This window comes from Melospiza georgiana, chromosome 5, assembly GCF_028018845.1.
Source record: "Melospiza georgiana isolate bMelGeo1 chromosome 5, bMelGeo1.pri, whole genome shotgun sequence".
Lineage (NCBI taxonomy): Eukaryota > Metazoa > Chordata > Aves > Passeriformes > Passerellidae > Melospiza > Melospiza georgiana.
In genome coordinates this window covers 68,210,797-68,231,441 of record NC_080434.1, presented here as the reverse complement: position 1 = coordinate 68,231,441, position 20,645 = coordinate 68,210,797, and the positions used below count along the sequence as shown (strand labels likewise).

Sequence of the window (20,645 nt, the reverse complement as noted above, 5' to 3'; positions counted from 1 at the left end):
CGTGCTCCGTGGCTGGCAGGGGGTGCCCAGGCTGTCCCCACGGGGGTCACCCTGTCACCAGCAGCCTGCCCGGCCCGGGGGACACTGACAGCAGCACGGTCACACCTGAGGCCACTTTATTGGAGTCGCCAGGGGCGGGGCTGAGGTCAGTGCACCTCCAGGGCATCTATCACGGCCTGGGTGAAATCCATGGAGGTGGAGTAGCCCCCCATGTCCGCCGTGCGCACCTGCAAGGAGACCGGAGGTTAGGGGGGCACCGACGGGGGACCTGCACAATCGGGGTCCCCCCGGCCCCAGGCTGGGCTGTGGCGCTGGGGCTTGGGCTCCCTGGAGCCCTGTGCACCCCCAAAGCTGTCCTGTGCCTTGGGGACATGTGGAGGGGCTGCTGAGCCCTGTGCCCCAGAGTCCGGCGTGGGCTCTGCTTCCAGCAGGGCCCCCCAGCTCAGCAGCCCCGGGTGCCCCCAGGGCAGGGCAGGACTGCATTGCCCCCCCAGCTCAGCACCCCAAAAGCTGCCCCGGGTCCCCCAGGGCAGGGCAGGGCTGCAGGGAAGCGTTGGACCCTTTATTAGCAAAGCAGAGTACAGAGCACGACACGATGGCACAGCCCGGGGTGGCACCAGGCCCGGCCCACGGGCACAGCGTTACGGGATGGGCTCCCAGCTTCCCAATGCCCATGGATTGGGGGGCACAGGGTCACCCCCCCACCCTGTGCCAGCTCTGGAGTGTTCCAGGGTCACCTCGTGGCATGGGGACCCTGTGCCAGCAGCTGCCAAGGGGGTGCAGGGTGGGGAACTCACCCTGGGTATTGCTGAAAGCTGCATGAGGTGGGCACCACAGGAATGGGGGCACTGGGGTCCCACATTCGTGAGGGTCCCACGGGAATGGAGGTCCCACAAAAATCCCACACTGGTCCAACAGTTACAAGGGTCCCGTGGGAATGGGGGTCCCACAGTCCAAGGTTCCATTCTCACAGGGATCCCACAAATCCCACTGGTCCAACAGCCAAAATGACCCCATGGAAAAGGGAGGGTCCCACAGTCAGGGATCCCGTGGGAATGGGGGTCCCATAGTCAGGGATCCCGTGGGAGTGGTGGTCCCACAGTCAGGGGATCCCGTGGGAATGGGGTCCCCAGTCCAAGGTCCTGCTCTCACAGGGATCTGGGAATCCCACTGGTCCCACAGCAATGATAATCCAGTAATGGGGATCCCATGGGAATTGGGGGGCCCCAGAGCCATGGTGGGTGGTCCCAATGAGCTGCCAATGATTTCGGGGCGCTGCCACATCCCCCCAGAACCACCCAGCAAACCCCAAACTCCGCACTGGTCGCCTCCTGTGGGGATGGGGAAGGGTGAAGGTTCCTGGGGTTGGGAGGGGTTTGGGGAGGGGGTTGAGGCGCTGGGGGGGGGGCTAAGCCCCATAGCTGGGGTGCAGGGGGGCCTGAGCCCCAGAGTTGGGGTGCAGGGGGAGCTGCTGGGGGGCCTGAGCCCCATAGTTGGGGTGCAGGGGGCCCTAAGCCCCATAGTTGGGGTGCAGGTTGTCAATGACGGACTTGACGAAGTCGGAGGTGGTGGAGTAACCGCCCAGGTCCCGGGTCCGGACCTGCAAATCCAACACAGGGAGGGGAGAAACGGGGAAAGGCTCTGGTGAGCACCGGGGGAACGGCTGGGACAGGGACAGCAGAGCAGGGACAGGCAGCAGGGACCCTCCACAGCCCTGCCAGGACCTGCGGGGGCAATGGGGACATGGAGATCCTGAGAGCCCTGCCAGGACCTGTGGGGGCAATGGGGACATGGAGATCCTGAGAGCCATGTTAGGATTTGGGGTGGAGATGGGGCTGTGGAACATCCCTGAGAGCCTTGGAGTGGGAATCTGGATATGGAGAGGTTCCTGAGAATCCTGCCAGGACCTGTGGTGGCAATGGGGACATGGAGAGATCCCTGAGAGCCCTGTTAGGATCTGGGGTGGAGATGGGGCTGTGGAACATCCCTGAGAGTCCTTCCAGGACCTGGGGTGGGAATGGGGCGGTGGAATGTACCTTGAGAGCCCTGCCAGGACCTGTGGTGGGAATGGGGACATGGAGAGATCCTGAGAGCCCTGGTAGGATCTGGGGAGGAGATGGGGCTGTGGAACATCCCTGAGAGCCCTGCCAGGACCTGTGGGGGGAATGGGTCAGTGGAATGTTTCTGAGAGCCTTGGGGTGGGAATCTGGATATGGAGAGGTTCCTGAGAATCCTGCCAGGACCTGTGGTGGGAATGGGGACATGGAGAGATCCCTGAGAGCCCTGTTAGGATTTGGGGTGGGAATGGGGCTGTGCAATGTCCCTTGAGAACCATGCCAGGACCTGTGGTGGGAACAGGAACGCGGACAGGTCCCTGAGAGCTCGGGTGGGAATGGGGCTGTGGAACGTCCTTGAGAGCTCTGGGGTGGGAATGGGGACATGGAGAGATCCCTGAGAGCCCTGTCAGGATTTGGGGTGGAGATGGGGCTGTGGAACATCCCTGAGAGTCCTTCCAGGACCTGGGGTGGGAATGGGAACATGGAGAGATCCCTGAGAGCCCTGCCAGGACCTGGTGTGGGAAGGGAGCTGTGGAACATCCCTTGTGAACCATACCAGGACCTGGGGTGGACATGGGGACATGGAGAGGTCCCTGAGAGCCCTGCCAGGACCTGGCGTGGGAATGGGGCCATGGAAGGTCCCTGCCAAGAACCCAAATGGAGACAAGGCCATGGCAGATCCTCCAGCCCTGCCAGAAATCCCTCCTGGGCCAGGACATGAGCACAGGGGCTGGACACAGCTGTGGGCCTGGCATTGCAGCTGGAGAGAGGAGAGGAACCAGAATTCCAGCTGGAGAGAGGAGAGGAACCAGAATTGCAGCTGGAGAGAGGAGAGGAACCCCAATTCCAGCTGGGAAGAAGAGAGGAACCCCAATTCCAGCTGGGAAGAGGAGAGGAACCTGAATTGCAGCTGGAGAGAGGGGAGGAACCCCAATTCCAGCTGGAGAGAGGAGAGGAACCCAAATTACAGCTGGGAAGAAGAGAGGAACCCAAATTACAGCTGGGAAGAGGAGAGGAACCCGAATTGCAGCTGAGGAGAGGAACCAGAACTGCAGCTGGGAAGAAGAAAGCAGCCCGAGAAGGTGACCCAGGCACCACCAGCCCTACCCTGTGTCCCACACTCACTTTTCCACCTTTGATCACCTTCTTCACCGCGTCCGAGATCATGTTGGAGTGGTATTCCAGGCTGGAAAAGGGGGGCAAGCAGGGGGTCAGCCCCTCAGGAGCCCCCCCAGACCCCCCAAACCCCCCCTGGGTGCCCGGCACGTACTTGAGGTGCCGCAGCATGTTGGAGGCCGAGAGCAGCATGGCCGTGGGGTTGGCGATGTTCCTGCCCACGGCCTGGGCGAAGGGGTGCCGGGCTCCCTGTGGGACACGGGGCACGGTGACGGGGCGGTGCCACCCTGCCAGCCTCGGGGGTGCCGCCCTGGGGTGGCGCGGGGGTGCCCGTGCCCGCTCACCATCTCGAAGACGGCGTACTCGGCGCTGTAGCTCTCGCCGGGCACGACGCCCGCGCCGCCCACCAGCCCCGCCGCCAGGTTGTCCACGATGTTCCCGTACAGGTTGGGCATCACCAGCACGTCAAACTGGTACGGGTTCTGCACCAGCTGGCATGGGAATGGCAGGGGAATGGCATGGGAATGGGGCACTGAGGCCTGGAACAGCTGGGGGGAGGCTCAGCCCTGCCCTGGCACAGGGGGCACAGCCCGGGTGTGGCGGGGCTGGGTGAGATCTGAGGGGGCTCCAACCCCGATCGTTCCATGCTTGGAACTGCCCGGGGCAGCAGAGGGATGGGGAGGTTTTAGGGACTGAAGGGGAATTTTTAGGGATTTAAAGGGGGGTTTTTAGGGATATAAAGGGGGATTTTTAGGGATTTAAAGGGGAATATTTAGGGATTTAAAGGGGAGTATTTAGGGATTTAAAGGGGGATTTTTAGGGATACAAAGGGGAATTTTTAGGGATATAAAGGGGATTTTTAGGGATTTAAAGGGGAATATTTAGGGATTTAAAGGGGGATTTTTAGGGATATAAAGGGGAATTTTTAGGGATTTAAAGGGGGATTTTTAGGAATATAAAGGGGAATTTTTAGGGATTTAAAGGGGAATTTTTAGGGATATAAAGGGGAATTTTTAGGGATATAAAGGGGGAGATTTTAGGGATTTAAAGGGGAATTTTTAGGGATATAAAGGGGAATTTTTAGGGATATAAAGGGGAATTTTTAGGGATATAAAGGGGGATTTTTAGGGATTTAAAGGGGAATTATTAGGGATATAAAGGGGAATTTTTAGGGATATAAAGGGGGATTTTTAGGGATTTAAAGGGGAATTTTTAGGGATATAAAGGGGAATTTTTAGGGATATAAAGGGGATTTTTAGGGATAGAAACACACCCAGCCCCAGTGAGGCTGCAGGAACCTGGGGCAGCAGAGAGGGGATTGAGGAGTTTTTAGGGATGTGAAGGGGAATTTTTAGGGATTTAAAGGGGAATTTTTAGGGATATAAAGGGGAATTTTTAGGGATGTGAAGGGGAATTTTTAGGGATTTAAAGGGGAATTTTTAGGGATATAAAGGGGAATTTTTAGGGATGTGAAGGGGAATTTTTAGGGATTTAAAGGGGAATTTTTAGGGATATAAAAGGGAGATTTTTGGGATTTAAAGTGGAATTTTTAGGGATATAAAGGGGAATTTTTAGGGATACAAAGGGGAATTTTTAGGGATATAAAGGGGAGTTTTTAGGGATATAAAGGGGAGTTTTTAGGGAAATAAAGGGGAATTATTAGGGATATAAAGGGGAATTTTTAGGGATATAAAGGGGAATTTTTAGGGATTTAAAAGGGGATTTTTAGGGATAGAAACACACCCAGCCCCAGTGAGGCTGCAGGAACCTGGGGCAGCAGAGAGGGGATTGAGGAGTTTTTAGGGATGTGAAGGGGAATTTTTAGGGATTTAAAGGGGGATTTTTAGGGATATAAAGGGGGATTTTTAGGGACGTGAAGGGGAATTTTTAGGGATGTGAAGGGGAATTTTTAGGGATATAAAGGGGAGATTTTAGGGATTTAAAGGCGAATTTTTAGGGATATAAAGGGGGATTTTTAGGGATTTAAAGGGGGATTTTTAGGGATTTAAAGGGGAATTTTTAGGGATATAAAGGGGGATTTTTAGGGATATAAAGGGGAATTTTTAGAGATGTAAAGGGGAATTTTTAGGGATTTAAAAGGGGATTTTTAGGGATGTGAAGGGGAATTTTTAGGGATATAAAGGGGAGATTTTAGGGATTTAAAAGGGAATTTTTAGGGATAGAAACACACCCAGCCCCAGTGAGGCTGCAGGAACCTGGGGCAGCAGAGAGGGACTGGGGAGGTTTTAGGGACTGAAGGGGAATTTTTAGGGATTTAAAGGGGAATTTTTAGGGATATAAAGGGGAATTTTTAGGGATTTAAAGGGGGATTTTTAGGGATTTAAAGGGAAATTTTTAGAGATGTAAAGGGGGATTTTTAGGGATATAAAGGGGATTTTTAGGGATAGAAACACACCCAGCCCCAGTGAGGGTGCAGGAACCTGGGGCAGCAGAGCGGGACTGGGGATGTTTTAGGGATGTGAAGGGGAATTTTTAGGGATTTAAAGGGGAATTTTTAGGGATATAAAGGGGAATTTTTAGGGATATAAAGGGGAATTTTTAGAGATGTAAAGGGGAATTTTTAGGGATTTAAAGGGGAATATTTAGGGATTTAAAGGGGGATTTTTAGGGATATAAAGGGGAATTTTTAGGGATTTAAAGGGGAATTTTTAGGGATATAAAGGGGAATTTTTAGAGATGTAAAGGGGAATTTTTAGGGATATAAAGGGGAATTCTTAGGGATAGAAACACACCCAGCCCCAGTGAGGCTGCAGGAACCTGGGGCAGCAGAGCGGGACTGGGGAGGTTTCAGGGACTGAAGGGGAATTTTTAGGGATATAAAGGGGAATTTTTAGGGATATAAAGGGGAATTTTTAGGGATTTAAAGGGGGATTTTTAGGGATGTGAAGGGGAATTTTGAGAGATTTAAAGGGGAATATTTAGGGATATAAAGGGGGATTTTTAGGGATACAAAGGGGAATTTTTAGGGATTTAAAGGGGAATTCTTAGGGATAGAAACACACCCAGCCCCAGCGAGGCTGCAGGAACCTGGGGCAGCAGAGAGGGGATTGAGGAGTTTTTAGGGATGTGAAGGGGAATTTTTAGGGATTTAAAGGGGGATTTTTAGGGATATAAAGGGGAATTTTTAGGGATTTAAAGGGGGGTTTTTAGGGATATAAAGGCGAATTTTTAGGGATTTAAAGGGGGATTTTTAGGGATTTAAAGGGGAATTTTTATGGATATAAAGGGGGATTTTTAGGGATTTAAAGGGGGGTTTTTAGGGATTTAAAGGGGAGATTTTAGGGATTTAAAGGGGAATTTTTAGGGATATAAAGGGGAATTATTAGGGATATAAAGGGGAGATTTTAGGGATTTAAAGGGGAATTTTTAGGGAAAGAAACATGCCCAGCCCCAGTGAGGCTGCAGGAACCTGGGGCAGCAGAGAGGGACTGGGGAGGTTTTAGGGATGTGAAGGGGAATTTTTAGGGATTTAAAGCGGAATTTTTAGGGATATAAAGGGGAGTTTTTAGGGATATAAAGGGGAATTTTTAGGGATATAAAGGGGAATTTTTAGGGATATAAAGGGGAGTTTTTAGGGATATAAAGGGGAATTTTTAGGGATATAAAGGGGAATTTTTAGGGATATAAAGGGGAGATTTTAGGGATTTAAAGGGGAATTTTTAGGGATTTAAAGGGGAATTTTTAGGGATTTAAAAGGGGATTTTTAGGGATAGAAACACACCCAGCCCCAGTGAGGCTGCAGGAACCTGGGGCAGCAGAGAGGGGATTGAGGAGTTTTTAGGGATGTGAAGGGGAATTTTTAGGGATTTAAAGGGGAGATTTTAGGGATTTAAAGGGGAATTTTTAGGGATATAAAGGGGAATTTTTAGGGATATAAAGGGGAATTATTAGGGATATAAAGGGGAGATTTTAGGGATTTAAAAGGGAATTTTTAGGGATAGAAACACGCCCAGCCCCAGTGAGGCTGCAGGAATCCAGGTCCCCCCAAATCCCCCCCAGGAGCAGCACTGAGATGGCCCCAGGGCCCAGGTGAGACAGAGCTGGCAATGCTGGGGGGGTTCCTGCCTGGCACAGGGGACAATGCTGGGGCCAGGCGGGCTCGGTGTGCCAAGGCCTGGAGGTTGCAGCTGCTCAGGGAGGGTTGGGAAGGGAGCAGGGACAGGGACAGGGACAGGGGCTGGGGACACCCTCAGGGCTGTGGCTGACCTGCATGCAGCAGTTGTCGATGATCATGGTGTCGAATTTGATCTTGGGGTACAGCTCGGCCACCTCCTTACAGCACTGCAGGAACAGCCCATCCCCCAGCTTCCTGCACAGGGAACACCAGCAAGGGTTGGGGACAGCAGGGAAATCCCAAAGGCTGCAGGGATCCAGCAGGAATGGGGATCTGGGACACCCTTTGGGGCTCCTCATGCTGCTTCCCCCCTCCTCTCCCTGATGGGAAGGGGATCTGTCCCAGGTGGAGCTGTCCAGGGGCTCCCATCAATGATTCCAGAGCTTGGGATTCTGCAGGAATGACCCCAAGCCAATGATCCCACAATCCATGGGGACAGGGCTGTTATGGAGATGCTGCCCTGGGAATATCTGGGCACTGATTGATCAATAAATCTGATCAGGGTCTGCTCACTCCTGGCTGGGAGCAGAGCGAGGGAAAAACCCCAATGCCAAGGAAATCCTGATCTCCCTCACCCCAATCCCCAATGTCCAGCCTGGCCTTGGGCACTGCCAGGGATCCACAGATTCTCTGGCAATTCCAGCCAGGAATTCCTGGCCAAGATCCCAGCCCCATCTTCCCTTTCCCAGTGGGAGCCATTCCCTGGCTCCTGTCCCTCCATTCCCTGTCCCCAGTCCCTCTCCAGCTCTCCTGGAGCCCCTCCAGGCACTCTGAGCATTCCCTGGAATTTTTCCCTTCTCCAGGGGAACATTCCCAGCTCTCCCAAAACAAAAGAGCTCCACAATCCTGGAATGGTTTGGGTTGGAAAAGACCTTAAATCCCAAAAATTCCCATCCCATGGGCAGGGACACCTCCCACTGTCCCAGGTGGATCCAGCCTGGCCTTGGGCACTGCCAGGGATCCAGGGGCAGCCACAGCAAATCTGGCAATTCCAGCCCAGCCAGCAATTCCTTCCCAAGCCCTCACCCCAATCTTTTATTTCCACCTTGCAGCCCTTCCCCCTCTCCCCCACTGCAGGTCCCTCCAGGTGTCCTGGAGCGCTGGCAGGTGACACTGGCAGGTGACACTGGCAGGTGACACTGGCAGGTGGCACCGCGGTCACAGCGCAGGGCTGAGGGTGGCAGTGGCACTCACATGATGTTGGCCTTGTGCACAGCTGTCACCTTGGCCCGGCCCTTCTTGGTGGCGTAGTCGAAGGCGAACTTGGCGATGCGCTGGGACTTGGCCCTGGTGATGATCTTGAGGCACTCGATCACCCCCTTGGCACTCTGGGGACACGGGGGTGTCACAGGTGGGCACGGTCACCCAGCCTGGGCACGGCCACCCTGCCTGGGTACAGCCACCCAGCCTGGGTACAGCCACCCAGCCTGGGCACGGCCACGCTGCCTGGGCACAGCCACCCCAGCCTGGGCACAGCCACCCTGCCTGGGTACAGCCATCCAGCCTGGGCACGGCCACCCAGCCTGGGCACGGTCACCTCAGCCTGGGTACAGCCACCCAGCCTGGGCACGGTCACCTCAGCCTGGGTACAGCCACCCCAGCCTGGGTACAGCCACCTCAGCCTGGGCACGGCCACCTCAGCCTGGCCCTCACACCCAGCCTGGGCACAGCCACACAGCCTGGGCACAGCCACCCTGCCTGGCCCTCACACCTGGGCTGCTATGGCCTCTCTTACCTTCATTATAAAATTATTATTATTATTATTATTATTATTATTATTATTATTATTATTATTATTATTATTATTATTATTATTATTATTATTATTACTACTACTATTACTATTACTATATTTTATTTTATTTTTATTATTTTAATTTTATTATTTATTATTATATTACCTTCCCTCTCCTATTATCATTATTGTTATTATTAATAATAATTATCTTCCCTTCCCTATCATTATCATAATTATAAGTGTCATAATTATAATTATCAATAACAATAATAATTATCAATAATAATTATAATAACAATAATAACAACCCCTTCCCTCTCCTTATCCTAATATTCATTATTACTATTATTATTACCATTATAATTATTATTATTGACCACATTTATGTGTTACATGTATTGGTGTATCTGTTATTCTTACATGTATTTATATTTATTATTAATTCCTATCATCGGGATTTTTACAATTAAATATTTCTTATCATTAAAATTTTATTCCAATTACTATATTTCTTATTATCACCATTATGTTTCAAATATTGAATTGTTCTCATCATCTTTTTGTTTCAATTATTGAATTAGCATCATCATCTTTTTTCAATTATTTAATTGTTCTTATCATTATCATAATTTTGTTTCAATTACTGAATTTTTCTAATCATCACCCCTTTGTTTCGATTATTGAATTATCATCATCATCATCTTGTTTCAATTATTGACTTGTTCTCATCATCATCACCACTCTGATTTAATTACTGAATTACTCTCATCATCTCCATTTTGTTTCAGCTATTGAATTTTTCTAATCATCATTGTTTTGTTTCAATTATTAAATTATTCTCATCATCACCATTTTGTTTCAGCTATTGAATTTTTCTAATCATCAGTTTTATTTCAATTATTAAATTATTCTCATCATCACCATTTTGTTTCAGTTATTGAATTCTTCTCATCATAATTTGGTTTTAATTATAAATTTGTTCTAATCTCAGCCCAGATTTGCCCTTTTCTGCCCAGTTCTCCTCCCACTGGTGTCTCCATCCTGGCCAGGGTTCACCCAAAGGGACAATCCGTGTGCCACTGTCCCTTTGCCAGGCACTGTCCCCCTGCTCCATGTGCCACTGTCCCTTTGCCAGGCATTGTCCCCCTGCTCTGTGTGCCACTGTCCCAGGTGGATCCAGCCTGGCCTTGGGCACTGCCAGGGATCCAGGGGCAGCCACAGCAAATCTGGCAATTCCAGCCCAGCCCCTGCCCACCCTCCCAGCCAGCAATTCCTTGCCAAGATCCCAGCCCAATCTGCCCTTTCCCAGTGGGAGCCATTCCCTGGCTCCTGTCCCTCCATCCCTTATCCCCTGTTTTATAATCCCTGACCCCTATCCCTAAAACCCAACCATTCCTTTTTCCATTTTTTCCCCTTTTTCCTCCTTCCTCTCCAGCTCTCCTGGAGCCCCTTTAGGACTCTGAGGAGCCCCTGGAGCCCTTTGGGGACTCTGAGGACTCCCTGGAGCCCCTTTGGGGACTCTGAGGAGCCCCTGGAGCCCCTCTGGGGACTCTGAGGACCCCCTGGTGCCCCTTTAGGACTCTGAGGAGCCCCTGGAGCCCCTTTAGGTCTCTGAGGACTCCCTGGTGCCCTTTGGGGACTCTGAGGAGCCCCTGGAGCCCTTTGGGGACTCTGAGGACTCCCTGGAGCCCTTTGGGGACTCTGAGGACCCCCTGGAGCCCTCTGGGGACTCTGAGGACTCCCTGGTGCCACTCTGGGGCCTCTGAGGACCCCCTGGAGCCCCTTTGGGGACTCCTTGGAGCCCTTTTGGGGACTCTGAGGACTCCCTTGAGCCCCTTTAGGTCTCTGAGGACTCCCTGGAGCCCTTTGGGGACTCTGAGGAGCCCCTGGAGCCCTTTTGGGGACTCTGAGGAGCCCCTGGAGCTGTCCCCTGTGCAGGTGGCACTGCAGCTGTCCCAGGCTGTCCCCATGTCCCCACCTCGTGCTCCAGGGAGCTGTACTCGCCCTCGGTCTGCTCCCGGATGATCACCAGGTCCAGGTTGTTGTGGCGGGTCTGGTAGCCCGAGAGGCTCTTCACGTGCACCACGTTGGCAAACAGGTCCAGCTTCCTCCTGGGGACACGGGGACATCATGGGGACATCATGGGGACATCATGGGGACATCATGGGGACACGGGGACACGGTCACCGCGTCCCCTCTGGGCACTGGGGACACGGCGGGGCCACCCCCCCTCTGCAGGAGCCCAGGGTGAGCAGGGACAGCTCCTGGACACCGATGGTCCCTCAGGACCCATAACTCATTAATTAGTAATTAACAGGGTTTTGGCTTCCCAATAACTCATTAATTATTAATTAACAGGGTTCTCCCAGTGACAAATTCTGGGATCCACCCCAGCATCTCCAGAATTTCCAGGGAAGAAGGATCAGTCTTGGCCTCAGGAGTTTGGCTTCCCAATAACTCATTAATTATTAATTAATGGGGTTTCCCCAGTGACAAATTGTGGGATCCACCCCAGCATCTCCAGAACTTCCAGGGAAGCAGGATGAGTTAACAGGGGCAGCTCCAGGCTATGGAGTTTTGTCTCCCAATAACTCATTAATTATTAATTAATGGGGTTTGTCCAGTGAGGAGTTCTGGATTTCAAGGGAAGAAGGATCAGTCAGCAGGGACGGCTCTTGGCCTCAGAGTTTTGTCTCCCAATAACTCATTAATTATTAATTAATGGGGTTTTTCCAGTGAGGAGTTCTGGGATCCACCCCAGCATCTCCAGAACTTCCAGAGAAGCACAGGGGCAGCTCCAGGCTATGGAGTTCTGTCTCCCAATAACTCATTAATTATTAATTAACAGGGTTCTCCCAGTGACAAATTCTGAAAGCCACTTCACCACCTCCAGAATTTCCAGGGAAAAAGGATGAGTCAGCAGGGGCAGCTCTTGGCTATGGAGTTTTGCCTCCCAATAACTCATAAATTAATAATGACATTAATAATAACATTAATTAATGTTTTATCCACAGTGACTGTCCCCTGCAAGTCCCTGGGGTCACTCCCCTCTGCAGGAGCCCAGGGTGAGCAGGGACAGCTCCTGGCCAGGGATGCTCCCTCAGCAGTTTTGCCTCCCAATAACTCATTAATTAATAATGACATTAATAATAACAATAATTAATGTTTTTTTCCCCAGTGACTGTCCCCTCCAAGTGCCAGGGGACACAACTGGGGCCACCCCCCCTGCAGAACCCCTCAGGGTCCCACTGAAATTTTGTTTCGCAGCCCACACAGAATCCCTCAGCCTTTTCCTCTGCCCCCTAACTCATTACCGATGAATGAATGAATGAACGAATGAATGAACAAATGAATGAACGAATGAATGAATGAATGAATGAATGAATGAACGAACGAACGAACGAACGAACGAATGAATGAATGAATGAATGAATGAATGAATGAATGAATGAATGAATGAATGAATGAATGAATGAATGAATTTGCCCCACCTGAGCCTCATGTCGTAGGACGCCAGGTCTCCCTTGTACTCCATGGGTGTGTGGATCTTCCCTGCAGGACACGGAGCGGGGTCAGGACAGGGGCATTGTCCCAGTGTCCCACAGAACCCTCCCCTGGCACAGCCTGAGGGGACGAGGGGTGACAAGGACAGGGACAAGGCCACCCTGGCCAGGTGCTCACCAATGAGGGCCACCTTGCTCTCCTTCATGGAGTCCACCACCCGGTCCAGCTTCTCCTCGGACGCTGTGTTCTGCACCTCGCTCAGGTGGTGCTCGTCAAAGATCACGGGGACATTGCCAGCCTGGCACAGGGACAGGGACAGGGACAGGGCCACCACGGTCACACAGGGGACACCGCAGGGGACACCGCAGGAGCCCTGAGGCAGCCAGGCCCAGGCTCAGGGACAGGAGGGGTCACCTCAGTGGCACTGATGGAACTGTGGGACATTTCCCTTGGGAAACCCCTCTGAGGTGACCCCAGCACTGCCAAGGCCACCCCTGGGATGTCCCCAAGTGTCACATGCACAGGGCTGGCAATCCCTCCAGGGACAGGGACTCCCCCACTGCCTTGGAGAGCCATTCTGAGGAGGAATTACCCCAAATCCCAAATCCCTGCAGGAATGGGGACCCACCCTCTGCCTGTGGGACATGTGGGGACACTCAGGGACAGTCAGGGACATTTAGGGACACTCAGAGACGGGCAGGAACACACAGGGACACACAGGGACATGCAGGGACACTAAGTGACACACGGGGACATGTAGGGACACTAAGTGACACACAGGGACAGGCAGGGATGAGCAGGGACACTCAGGGACAGGCAGGGACACCAGGGACATTTAGGGACGCTCAGGGGGACACAGAGACACTAAGTGACACACAGGGACAAGCAGGGACACACAGGGACATGCAGGGACACTCAGGAACATTTAGGGACATTAAGTGACATACAGGGACATTAAGTGACACACAGGGACGAGCAGGGACATGCAGGGACATTTAGGAACATGCAGGGACACTCAAGGACATTTAGGGACACTAAGTGACACACAGGGACAGGCAGGGATGAGCAGGGACACTCAGGGACACACAGGGACATTTAGGGACACACAGGGACATGCAGGGACACCAGGGACACTCAGGGGGACACGGGGACAAGCAGGGACACACAGGGACAAGCAGGGACACTCAGGAACACACAGGGACATTTAGGGACACTCAGGGACATGCAGGGACACCAGGGACACTCAGGGGGACACGGGGACAAGCAGGGACACACAGGGACAAGCAGGGACACTCAGGAACACACAGGGACATTTAGGGACACTCAGGGACATGCAGGGACACCAGGGACACTCAGGGGGACACGGGGACAAGCAGGGACACACAGGGACAAGCAGGGACACTCAGGAACACACAGGGACATTTAGGGACACTCAGGGACATGCAGGGACACACAGGGACATGCAGGAACATACAGGGACAAGCAGGGACATTTAGGGACACTCAGGGACATTTAGGGATGCTCAAGGACACTAAGTGACACAGAGGGACATTTGGGGACACTCAGGAACACACAGGGACACTCAGGAATGCTCAGAGACACACAGGGACAGGCAGGGACACCAAGTGACACACGGGGACAGGCAAGGACACCAAGTGACACACAGGGACAGGCAGGGATGAGCAGGGACACACAGGGACAGGCAGGATACTTGGGGACAAGCAGGGACAGGCAGGGACACCAGGGACATTTAGGGACACGCAGGGACGCTCAGGGACACAAAGGGACATTTAGGGATGCTCAGGGACACTAAGTGACACACAGGGACAGGCAGGGACACTCAGGGACATTTAGGGACACTAAGTGACACACAGTGACAGTTAGGGACACTAAGTGACACACATGGATGCTCAGGGACACTCAGGAACATTTAGGGACACTAAGTGACACACAGGGACAGGCAGGGACATTTAGGGACACTCAGGGACACTCAGGAACATGCAGGGACAAGCAGGGAGATTTAGGGACACTCAGGACACACAGGGACATTGAGGGACACTCAGGGACACTGAGGAACTCCCAGGGACATTTAGGGACACTCGGGGACACTCAGGGACATTTAGACACACTTAAGGACACACAGTCTTGCTCAGGGACATGCAGGGACACTCAGGGACATTTAGGGACACTAAGTGGCACACAGTGACAGTTAGGGACACTTAGGGACACACATGGATGCTCAGGGACACTCAGGGACAGGCAGGAACATTTAGGGACACCAAGTGACACATAGGGACACGCAGGGACATTAAGGGACACTCAGAGACACACAGGGACACTGAGGGACACTCAGGGACACTGAGGAACTCCCAGGGACATTTGGGGACACTCGGGGACACTCGGGGACACTCGGGGCCAGCTGCTGCTGGTGTCCCCAGGCCAGGCCGTACCTTGAAGACCTCCTTGACAGCGTGCATGAGCTCCGGGCCCACGCCGTCCCCCGGCAGCATTGTCACCTGGAATGTCCCCTCCGCCCTGTGGCACTGCGGGGACACAGCGGGGTCACCCCAAAGCCCTCTGGCACCGGGGAGGGGACAGCAGGGTCACCCCAAAGTGGGACAAAGTGACCCCCAGGGACCTGAGCCGCGGCACACCCAGGGGACACGGAGCGATGGGGACGTGGGGACGTGGGATGTTTGGGTTGGGAGAGCCCTGCAGGGCCAAGGCCACCACTGAGCGTTGTCCCCAAGTGTCACAGGGCTGGGAAATGCCCCCAGGGATGGACACTCCACAGCTGGGCAGGGCTGGACAGGAGGAAAATCCCCACAATGTCCCCACAAGGGACCCTTGGGGACACCCAAACCTCTGCTGGCCCAGCCTGGGGCCGCGTCCCTTTGTCCTGTCCCTGTCCCCAGCTGTCCCCTCCTGGCAGAGCCACAGGGTCCCCCCTGATCCCCCCTTTTCTCCAGGCTGAGCCCCCTCCCCAAATCCATCCTGGACGTGCTGCAGAGCCTGGAGCCTGGTCCTGAGGGGCCCGGAGCCAGCCCAGGACAGAGCTGTGACTGTCACTGTCCCTGTCCCTGTCCCTGTCCCTGTCCCTGTCCCTGTCCTTGTCCTTGTCCCTGTCCCTGTCCTGAGGGGCCCAGAGCCAGCACAGGAGGGAGCTGTGACTGTCCCTGTCCTTGTCCCTGTCCCTGTCCCTGTCCTGAGGGGCCCAGAGCCAGCCCAGGACAGAGCTGTGACTGTCCTGTCACTGTCCCTGTCCCTGTCACTGTCCCTGTCCCTGTCCCTGTCCTTGTCCCTGTCCCTGTCCCTGTCCTGAGGGGCCCAGAGCCAGCCAGGACAGAGCTGTCCCTGTCCCTGTCCCTGTCCCTGTCCCCCAGGGGTGACACCCCTGACACCACGTTGGGGCCCTGTCGTGCCCAGCACTTGCAGCAATATCCTGGAGGGATTGCTGAGAGCTCCCAGCACTGCCCTGTGTTCCTAAATCCCCTCAGCCATCCCTGCCCTCAGGATGTCCTGGAATTTTGGGAATTTCCCCAATATCCCACCCCAAAATCTTGCCAGGGATGGGGATTCTCCCCTTCTCTTTGCAGGAGGAATTTCCCCAATATCCAGGGACACCCCAGTGCTCCTAAATCCCCTCATTCCTTCCCTCTGCCCTCAGGAACTCCTGGAATTTTGGACAGCCATTATAGGAGGAATTTCCCCAATATCCCACCCAAATCTCTCAAGGGATGAGGTCTGCCCATTTCTCATTCCAGGAGGAATTTCCCCAATATCCAGGGACACCCCAGTGCTCCTAAATCCCCCAATTCCTTCTCCCTGCCCTCAGGATCCCAGGGAATTTCTGGACAGCCATTTTTAGCAGGAATTTCCCCAATAATCCACCCTAATCCAGGGATGAGGATTCCCCATTTCTCTTTTCAGGAGGAATTTCCCCAATACCCAATTTTCCCCAATATTCCAGCACAGCCTGGTGTTCCTAAATCCCTTCATCCCTGCCCTCAGGATCTCCTGGAATTTTGGACAGGCATTTTAAGAGGAATTTCCCCAATATCCCACCCAGATCTCTCCAAGGTTGGGGACTCCCCATTTCTCTTCCCAGGAGGAATTTTCTCAATATCCACTCACAGCCTGTGTTCCTAAATCCCTTCATTCCTGCCCTCAGGATCTCCTGGAATTCTGGGAATTTCCCCAATATCCCACCCCAAAATCTTGCCAGGGATGGGGACTCTCCCCTGCTCTTCCCAGGAGGAATTTCCCCAATATCCAGGGACACCCCAGTGCTCCTAAATCCCCTCATTCCTGCTCCCTGCCCTCAGGAACTCCTGATATTTTGGAAAGCCATTTTAGGAGGAATTTCCCCAATATCCCACCCAAATCCAGGGATGAGGATTCCCCACTTCTCCTTCCAGGAGGAATTTCCCCAATACCCAATTTTCCCCAATATCCCAGCCCAGCCTGGTGTTCCTAAATCCCCTCACTCCTTCTCCCTGCCCTCAGGATCTCCTGGAATTTTGGACAGGCATTTTAAGAGGAATTTCCCCAATATCCCCCCCAGATCTCTGCAAGGTTGGGAACTCCCCATTTCTCTTCCCAGGAGGAATTTTCCCAATATCCCAGCACAGCCTGCTGTTCCTAAATCCCTTCATTCCTGCCCTCAGGATCCCATGGAATTTTGGACAGGCATTTTAAGAGGAATTTCCCCAATATCCCACCCAGATCTCTCCAAGGTTTGCAACTCCCCACTTCTCTTTTCAGGAGGAATTTCTCTAATATCCAATTTTCCCCAATATCCAGTCACAGCACGGTGTTCCTAAATCCCCTCATTCCTTCCCCCTGCCCTCAGGATCCCATGGAATTTCTGGACAGCCATTTTTAGCAGGAATTTCCCCAATATCCCACCCAAATCCAGGGATGAGGATTCCCCATTTCTCTTTCCAGAAGGAATTTCCCCAACACCCAATTTTCCCCAATATGCCAGCACAGCCTGGGGTTCCTAAATCCCCTCATTCCTGCCCTCAGGATGTCCTGGAATTCTTCTGGACACTCATTTTTAGGAGAAATATCCCCAATATCCCACCCAGATCTCTCCAAGGTTGGCAACTCCCAACTTCTCCTTCCAGGAGGAATTTCCCCAATATCCAACCCCATATCCCAGCACAGCCCGGTGTTCCTAAATCCCTTCATCCCTGCCCTCACGATCCCAGGGAATTCTGGACAGGCATTATAGGAGGAATTTCCCCAATATCCCACCCAGATCTCTCAAGGGATGAGGTCTCCCCATTTCTCTTCCCAGGAGGAATTTCTCCAATATCCCAGCACAGCCTGGTGTTCCTAAATCCCTTCATTCCTGCCCTCAGGATCTCCTGGAATTCTGGGCATTTCCCCAATATCCAACCCCAAAATCTTGCCAGGGATGGGGATTCTCCCCTTCTCTTTGCAGGAGGAATTCCCCCAATATCCAGGGACACCCCAGTGCTCCTAAATCCCCTCATTCCTTCTCCCTGCCCTCAGGATCCCATGGAATTTTGGACAGCCATTTTTAGCAGGAATTTCCCCAATATCCCACCAAAATCCAGGGATGAGGATTCCCCATTTCTCTTTCCAGAAGGAATTTCCCCAACACCCAATTTTCCCCAATATGCCAGCACAGCCTGGTGTGCCTAAATCCCTTCATTCCTGCCCTCAGGATCCCATGGAATTCTGGACAGGCATTTTAAGAGGAATTTCCCCAATATCCCACCCAGATCTCTCCAAGGTTGGCAACTCCCCACTTCTCTTTTCAGGAGGAATTTCCCCAATACCCAATTTTCCCCAATATCCCAGCACAGCCCGGGCTCCTAAATCCCCTCATTCCTTCTCCCTGCCCTCAGGATCCCAGGGAATTTTGGACAGGCATTTCAGGAGGAATTTCCCTAATAATCCACCCAAATCCAGGGATGAGGATTCCCCATTTCTCTTTCCAGAAGGAATTTCCCCAATACCCAATTTTCCCCAATATCCCAGCACAGCCTGGTGTTCCTAAATCCCCTCAACCCATCCCTGCCCTCAGCACCTCCTGGAATTTTGGACAGGCATTTTAAGAGGAATTTCCCCAATATCCCACCTAGATCTCTCCAAGGTTGGCAACTCCCCACTTCTCCTTCCAGGAGGAATTTCCCCAATATTCAATTTTCCCCAATATCCCAGCACAGCCCTGTGTTCCTAAATCCCCTCATTCCTTCTCCCTGCCCTCAGGAGCACCTGGAATTTTGCCAAGCCCCATTTTCATGGCCCAGACCACAACAGAACCTCACTGATCACTCCTGGGCTGTCCCACCCACCCCTCCCCTCCTTGCCCAGCCTGGAATTCCCTGCCAGCAATGCCAGGGAAACTCCAACCCCCAGAGCGAACGGGGAAGGAGGGAGGGAAGGAAAGCTGAGAGTCACCAAAGAGGAGCTTTAAATAAGCTGGAATCAAATGTCCAGGGCACAAATGTGAAATGCCAGCAGGCAGAGCTGAGGGAAGGGCAGTGCCTCAAGGTCACACTGAGCCCTTCCCTCAGCCATGTTCCCACGGAATCAGGGAATTTCCTGCCTGGGAAAAACCTCAGAGACCCCCCCAGCACCGCCAGGGCCACCACCGGCCACGTCCCCAGGGGATGTCACACCCCACTGCCCTTCCCAGGAATGTCCCAATTGCCAACATCCCACCCAAACCTCCCCTGAGGCCTTTCCCCAAACCTCCCCCGTCCTCTCAGGGGGTTCTGGGGGGTCAGAAGTTCCCCCCTGAGCCTCTTTGGTCCCCCCAGATCCCCTGCTCACCTTGGCCTGTGCCTGCTGCAGGAGGGTGGCCGAGGTGCCCAGCGCCCGCCATGCCCCGAGGCTCTGGGCACGCAGGAGCCCCTGGGGGTGAACAGGTCAGAGAGGGGATCCCCAACCCCACAGGTCAGAGAGGGGATCCCCAATGCCCACAGGTCAGAGAGGGGATCCCCAATGCCCACAGGTCAGAGAGGGGGATCCCCAATGCCCACAGGTCAGAGAGGGGGCCCCCCAATCCCCACAGGTCAGAGAGGGGATCCCCAATCCCCCACAGGTCACAGAGTCCCAACAGGGGGTGCCCCCCAATCCCCCACAGGTCACAGAGTCCCAACAGGGGGTGCCCCCCAATCCCCCACAGGTCACAGAGTCCCATCAGGGGGTGCCCACCCCCACCCCCAAAATTCCCCCCCAAGCCAAAAATGTCACCCCCAAAATGACACCCCCACAAGCCAGCATGAAACTCCTCCACCCCAAAGCGAAGCCCCCCGGCTCTCGCCTCACACTCTGCCCCACACTGACCCCCCAGACCCGACTGAACCCCACGACCCATCTGAACCCCCAGACCAGTCTGAACCACCCAGACTGACCCTCCCGGACACATCTGAGCCCTCACTGTCCCCTCACGGACCCCCCAGACCTATTTGAACCACTCAGACCCGTCTGACCCCTCACTGACCCCTCCAACCCTCACTGACCCCTCACGGACCCCCCCAGCCCTCACGGACCCCCCCAGCCCTCAGTGACCCCTCACGGACCCCCCCAGACCGTCCCAGCCCTCACTGACCCCTCCTAGCCCAGAGAACGAAGAGGTCAGACGCCGTTTGACCCCCCTGACCCTGCCCCGCGCCCCCACACCCGGTGTCCCCCCCCAGAGCGATGTCCCCGCTCGTTCCGTGCCCTCAGTCCCCGCGGCTGAGCCCGCTGTCCCCTCGCTGCCCGTGTCCCGTCCCCCCCTCACCGCCGCCGCCGCCCGGCCCGCGCTGAGCGCCGCCATCGCTGCCAGCCCAGAGTGCACCGCGGGCAGGGGGCGGGGCGCGGAGTGACGTCATGGGGCGGGGCCTCGCTGGGCATGTGGCGCCCCCTGGCGGACGAGCGAGAGAGCGCGGGAACGGGAACCCCCTCAATGTCCCTCAGTGTCCCCTGAGACACCCTCAGTGTCCCACAATGTCCCACTGGGACACCCTCAGTGTCCCACAATGTCCCACTGGGACACCCTCAGTGTCCCACAGTGTCCCCTGGGACACCCTCAGTGTCCCACAGTGTCCCCCGGGACCGCCCAATGTCCCAC

The 20,645-nt window shown here is 53.9% G+C and overlaps 1 protein-coding gene and 1 long non-coding RNA gene across 3 annotated transcripts; both read right to left on the bottom strand.

The window, feature by feature from the left end:
• Nucleotides 1-99: 99 nt before the first annotated feature.
• IDH3B (isocitrate dehydrogenase (NAD(+)) 3 non-catalytic subunit beta) lies at nt 100-20,378 on the bottom strand. Of its 2 annotated transcripts, none has more exons than XM_058024677.1 (12): nt 20,316-20,378; nt 19,361-19,441; nt 15,001-15,093; nt 12,728-12,848; nt 12,538-12,598; nt 11,025-11,157; nt 8,503-8,636; nt 7,401-7,503; nt 3,518-3,664; nt 3,328-3,422; nt 3,183-3,243; nt 100-227 (listed from the first exon to the last, which is right to left on the bottom strand). In XM_058024677.1, exons 1-12 carry the CDS (start codon nt 20,349-20,351, stop codon nt 147-149), a joined length of 1,146 nt encoding a protein of 381 aa, XP_057880660.1. In that variant the 5' UTR covers nt 20,352-20,378; the 3' UTR covers nt 100-146. The 2 variants fall into 2 exon arrangements, with proteins under 2 accessions (XP_057880660.1, XP_057880659.1); XM_058024676.1 differs by lacking the exon at nt 100-227 and adding an exon at nt 1,427-1,600.
• On the bottom strand, nt 1,608-3,165 carry LOC131083748 (uncharacterized). Its single transcript, XR_009114475.1, has 3 exons — nt 2,670-3,165; nt 1,772-2,519; nt 1,608-1,724 (listed from the first exon to the last, which is right to left on the bottom strand). It is a non-coding gene; the product is annotated as an uncharacterized LOC131083748 (long non-coding RNA).
• Nucleotides 20,379-20,645: the final 267 nt, after the last annotated feature.

Bases quoted from the DNA above. Each gene is read 5' to 3' on its own strand.
- IDH3B (XM_058024676.1), bottom strand. From the start codon at position 20,351: ATGGCGGCGCTCAGCGCGGGCCGGGCGGCGGCGGCG. The intron at 3,665-7,400 runs GTCAGCCACAGC...TTCCCATGCCAG, and splicing joins TCGACAACTGCTGCATGCAG to CTGGTGCAGAACCCGTACCA. The intron at 3,244-3,327 runs GTACGTGCCGGG...CCCCTTTTCCAG, and splicing joins AACATGCTGCGGCACCTCAA to CCTGGAATACCACTCCAACA.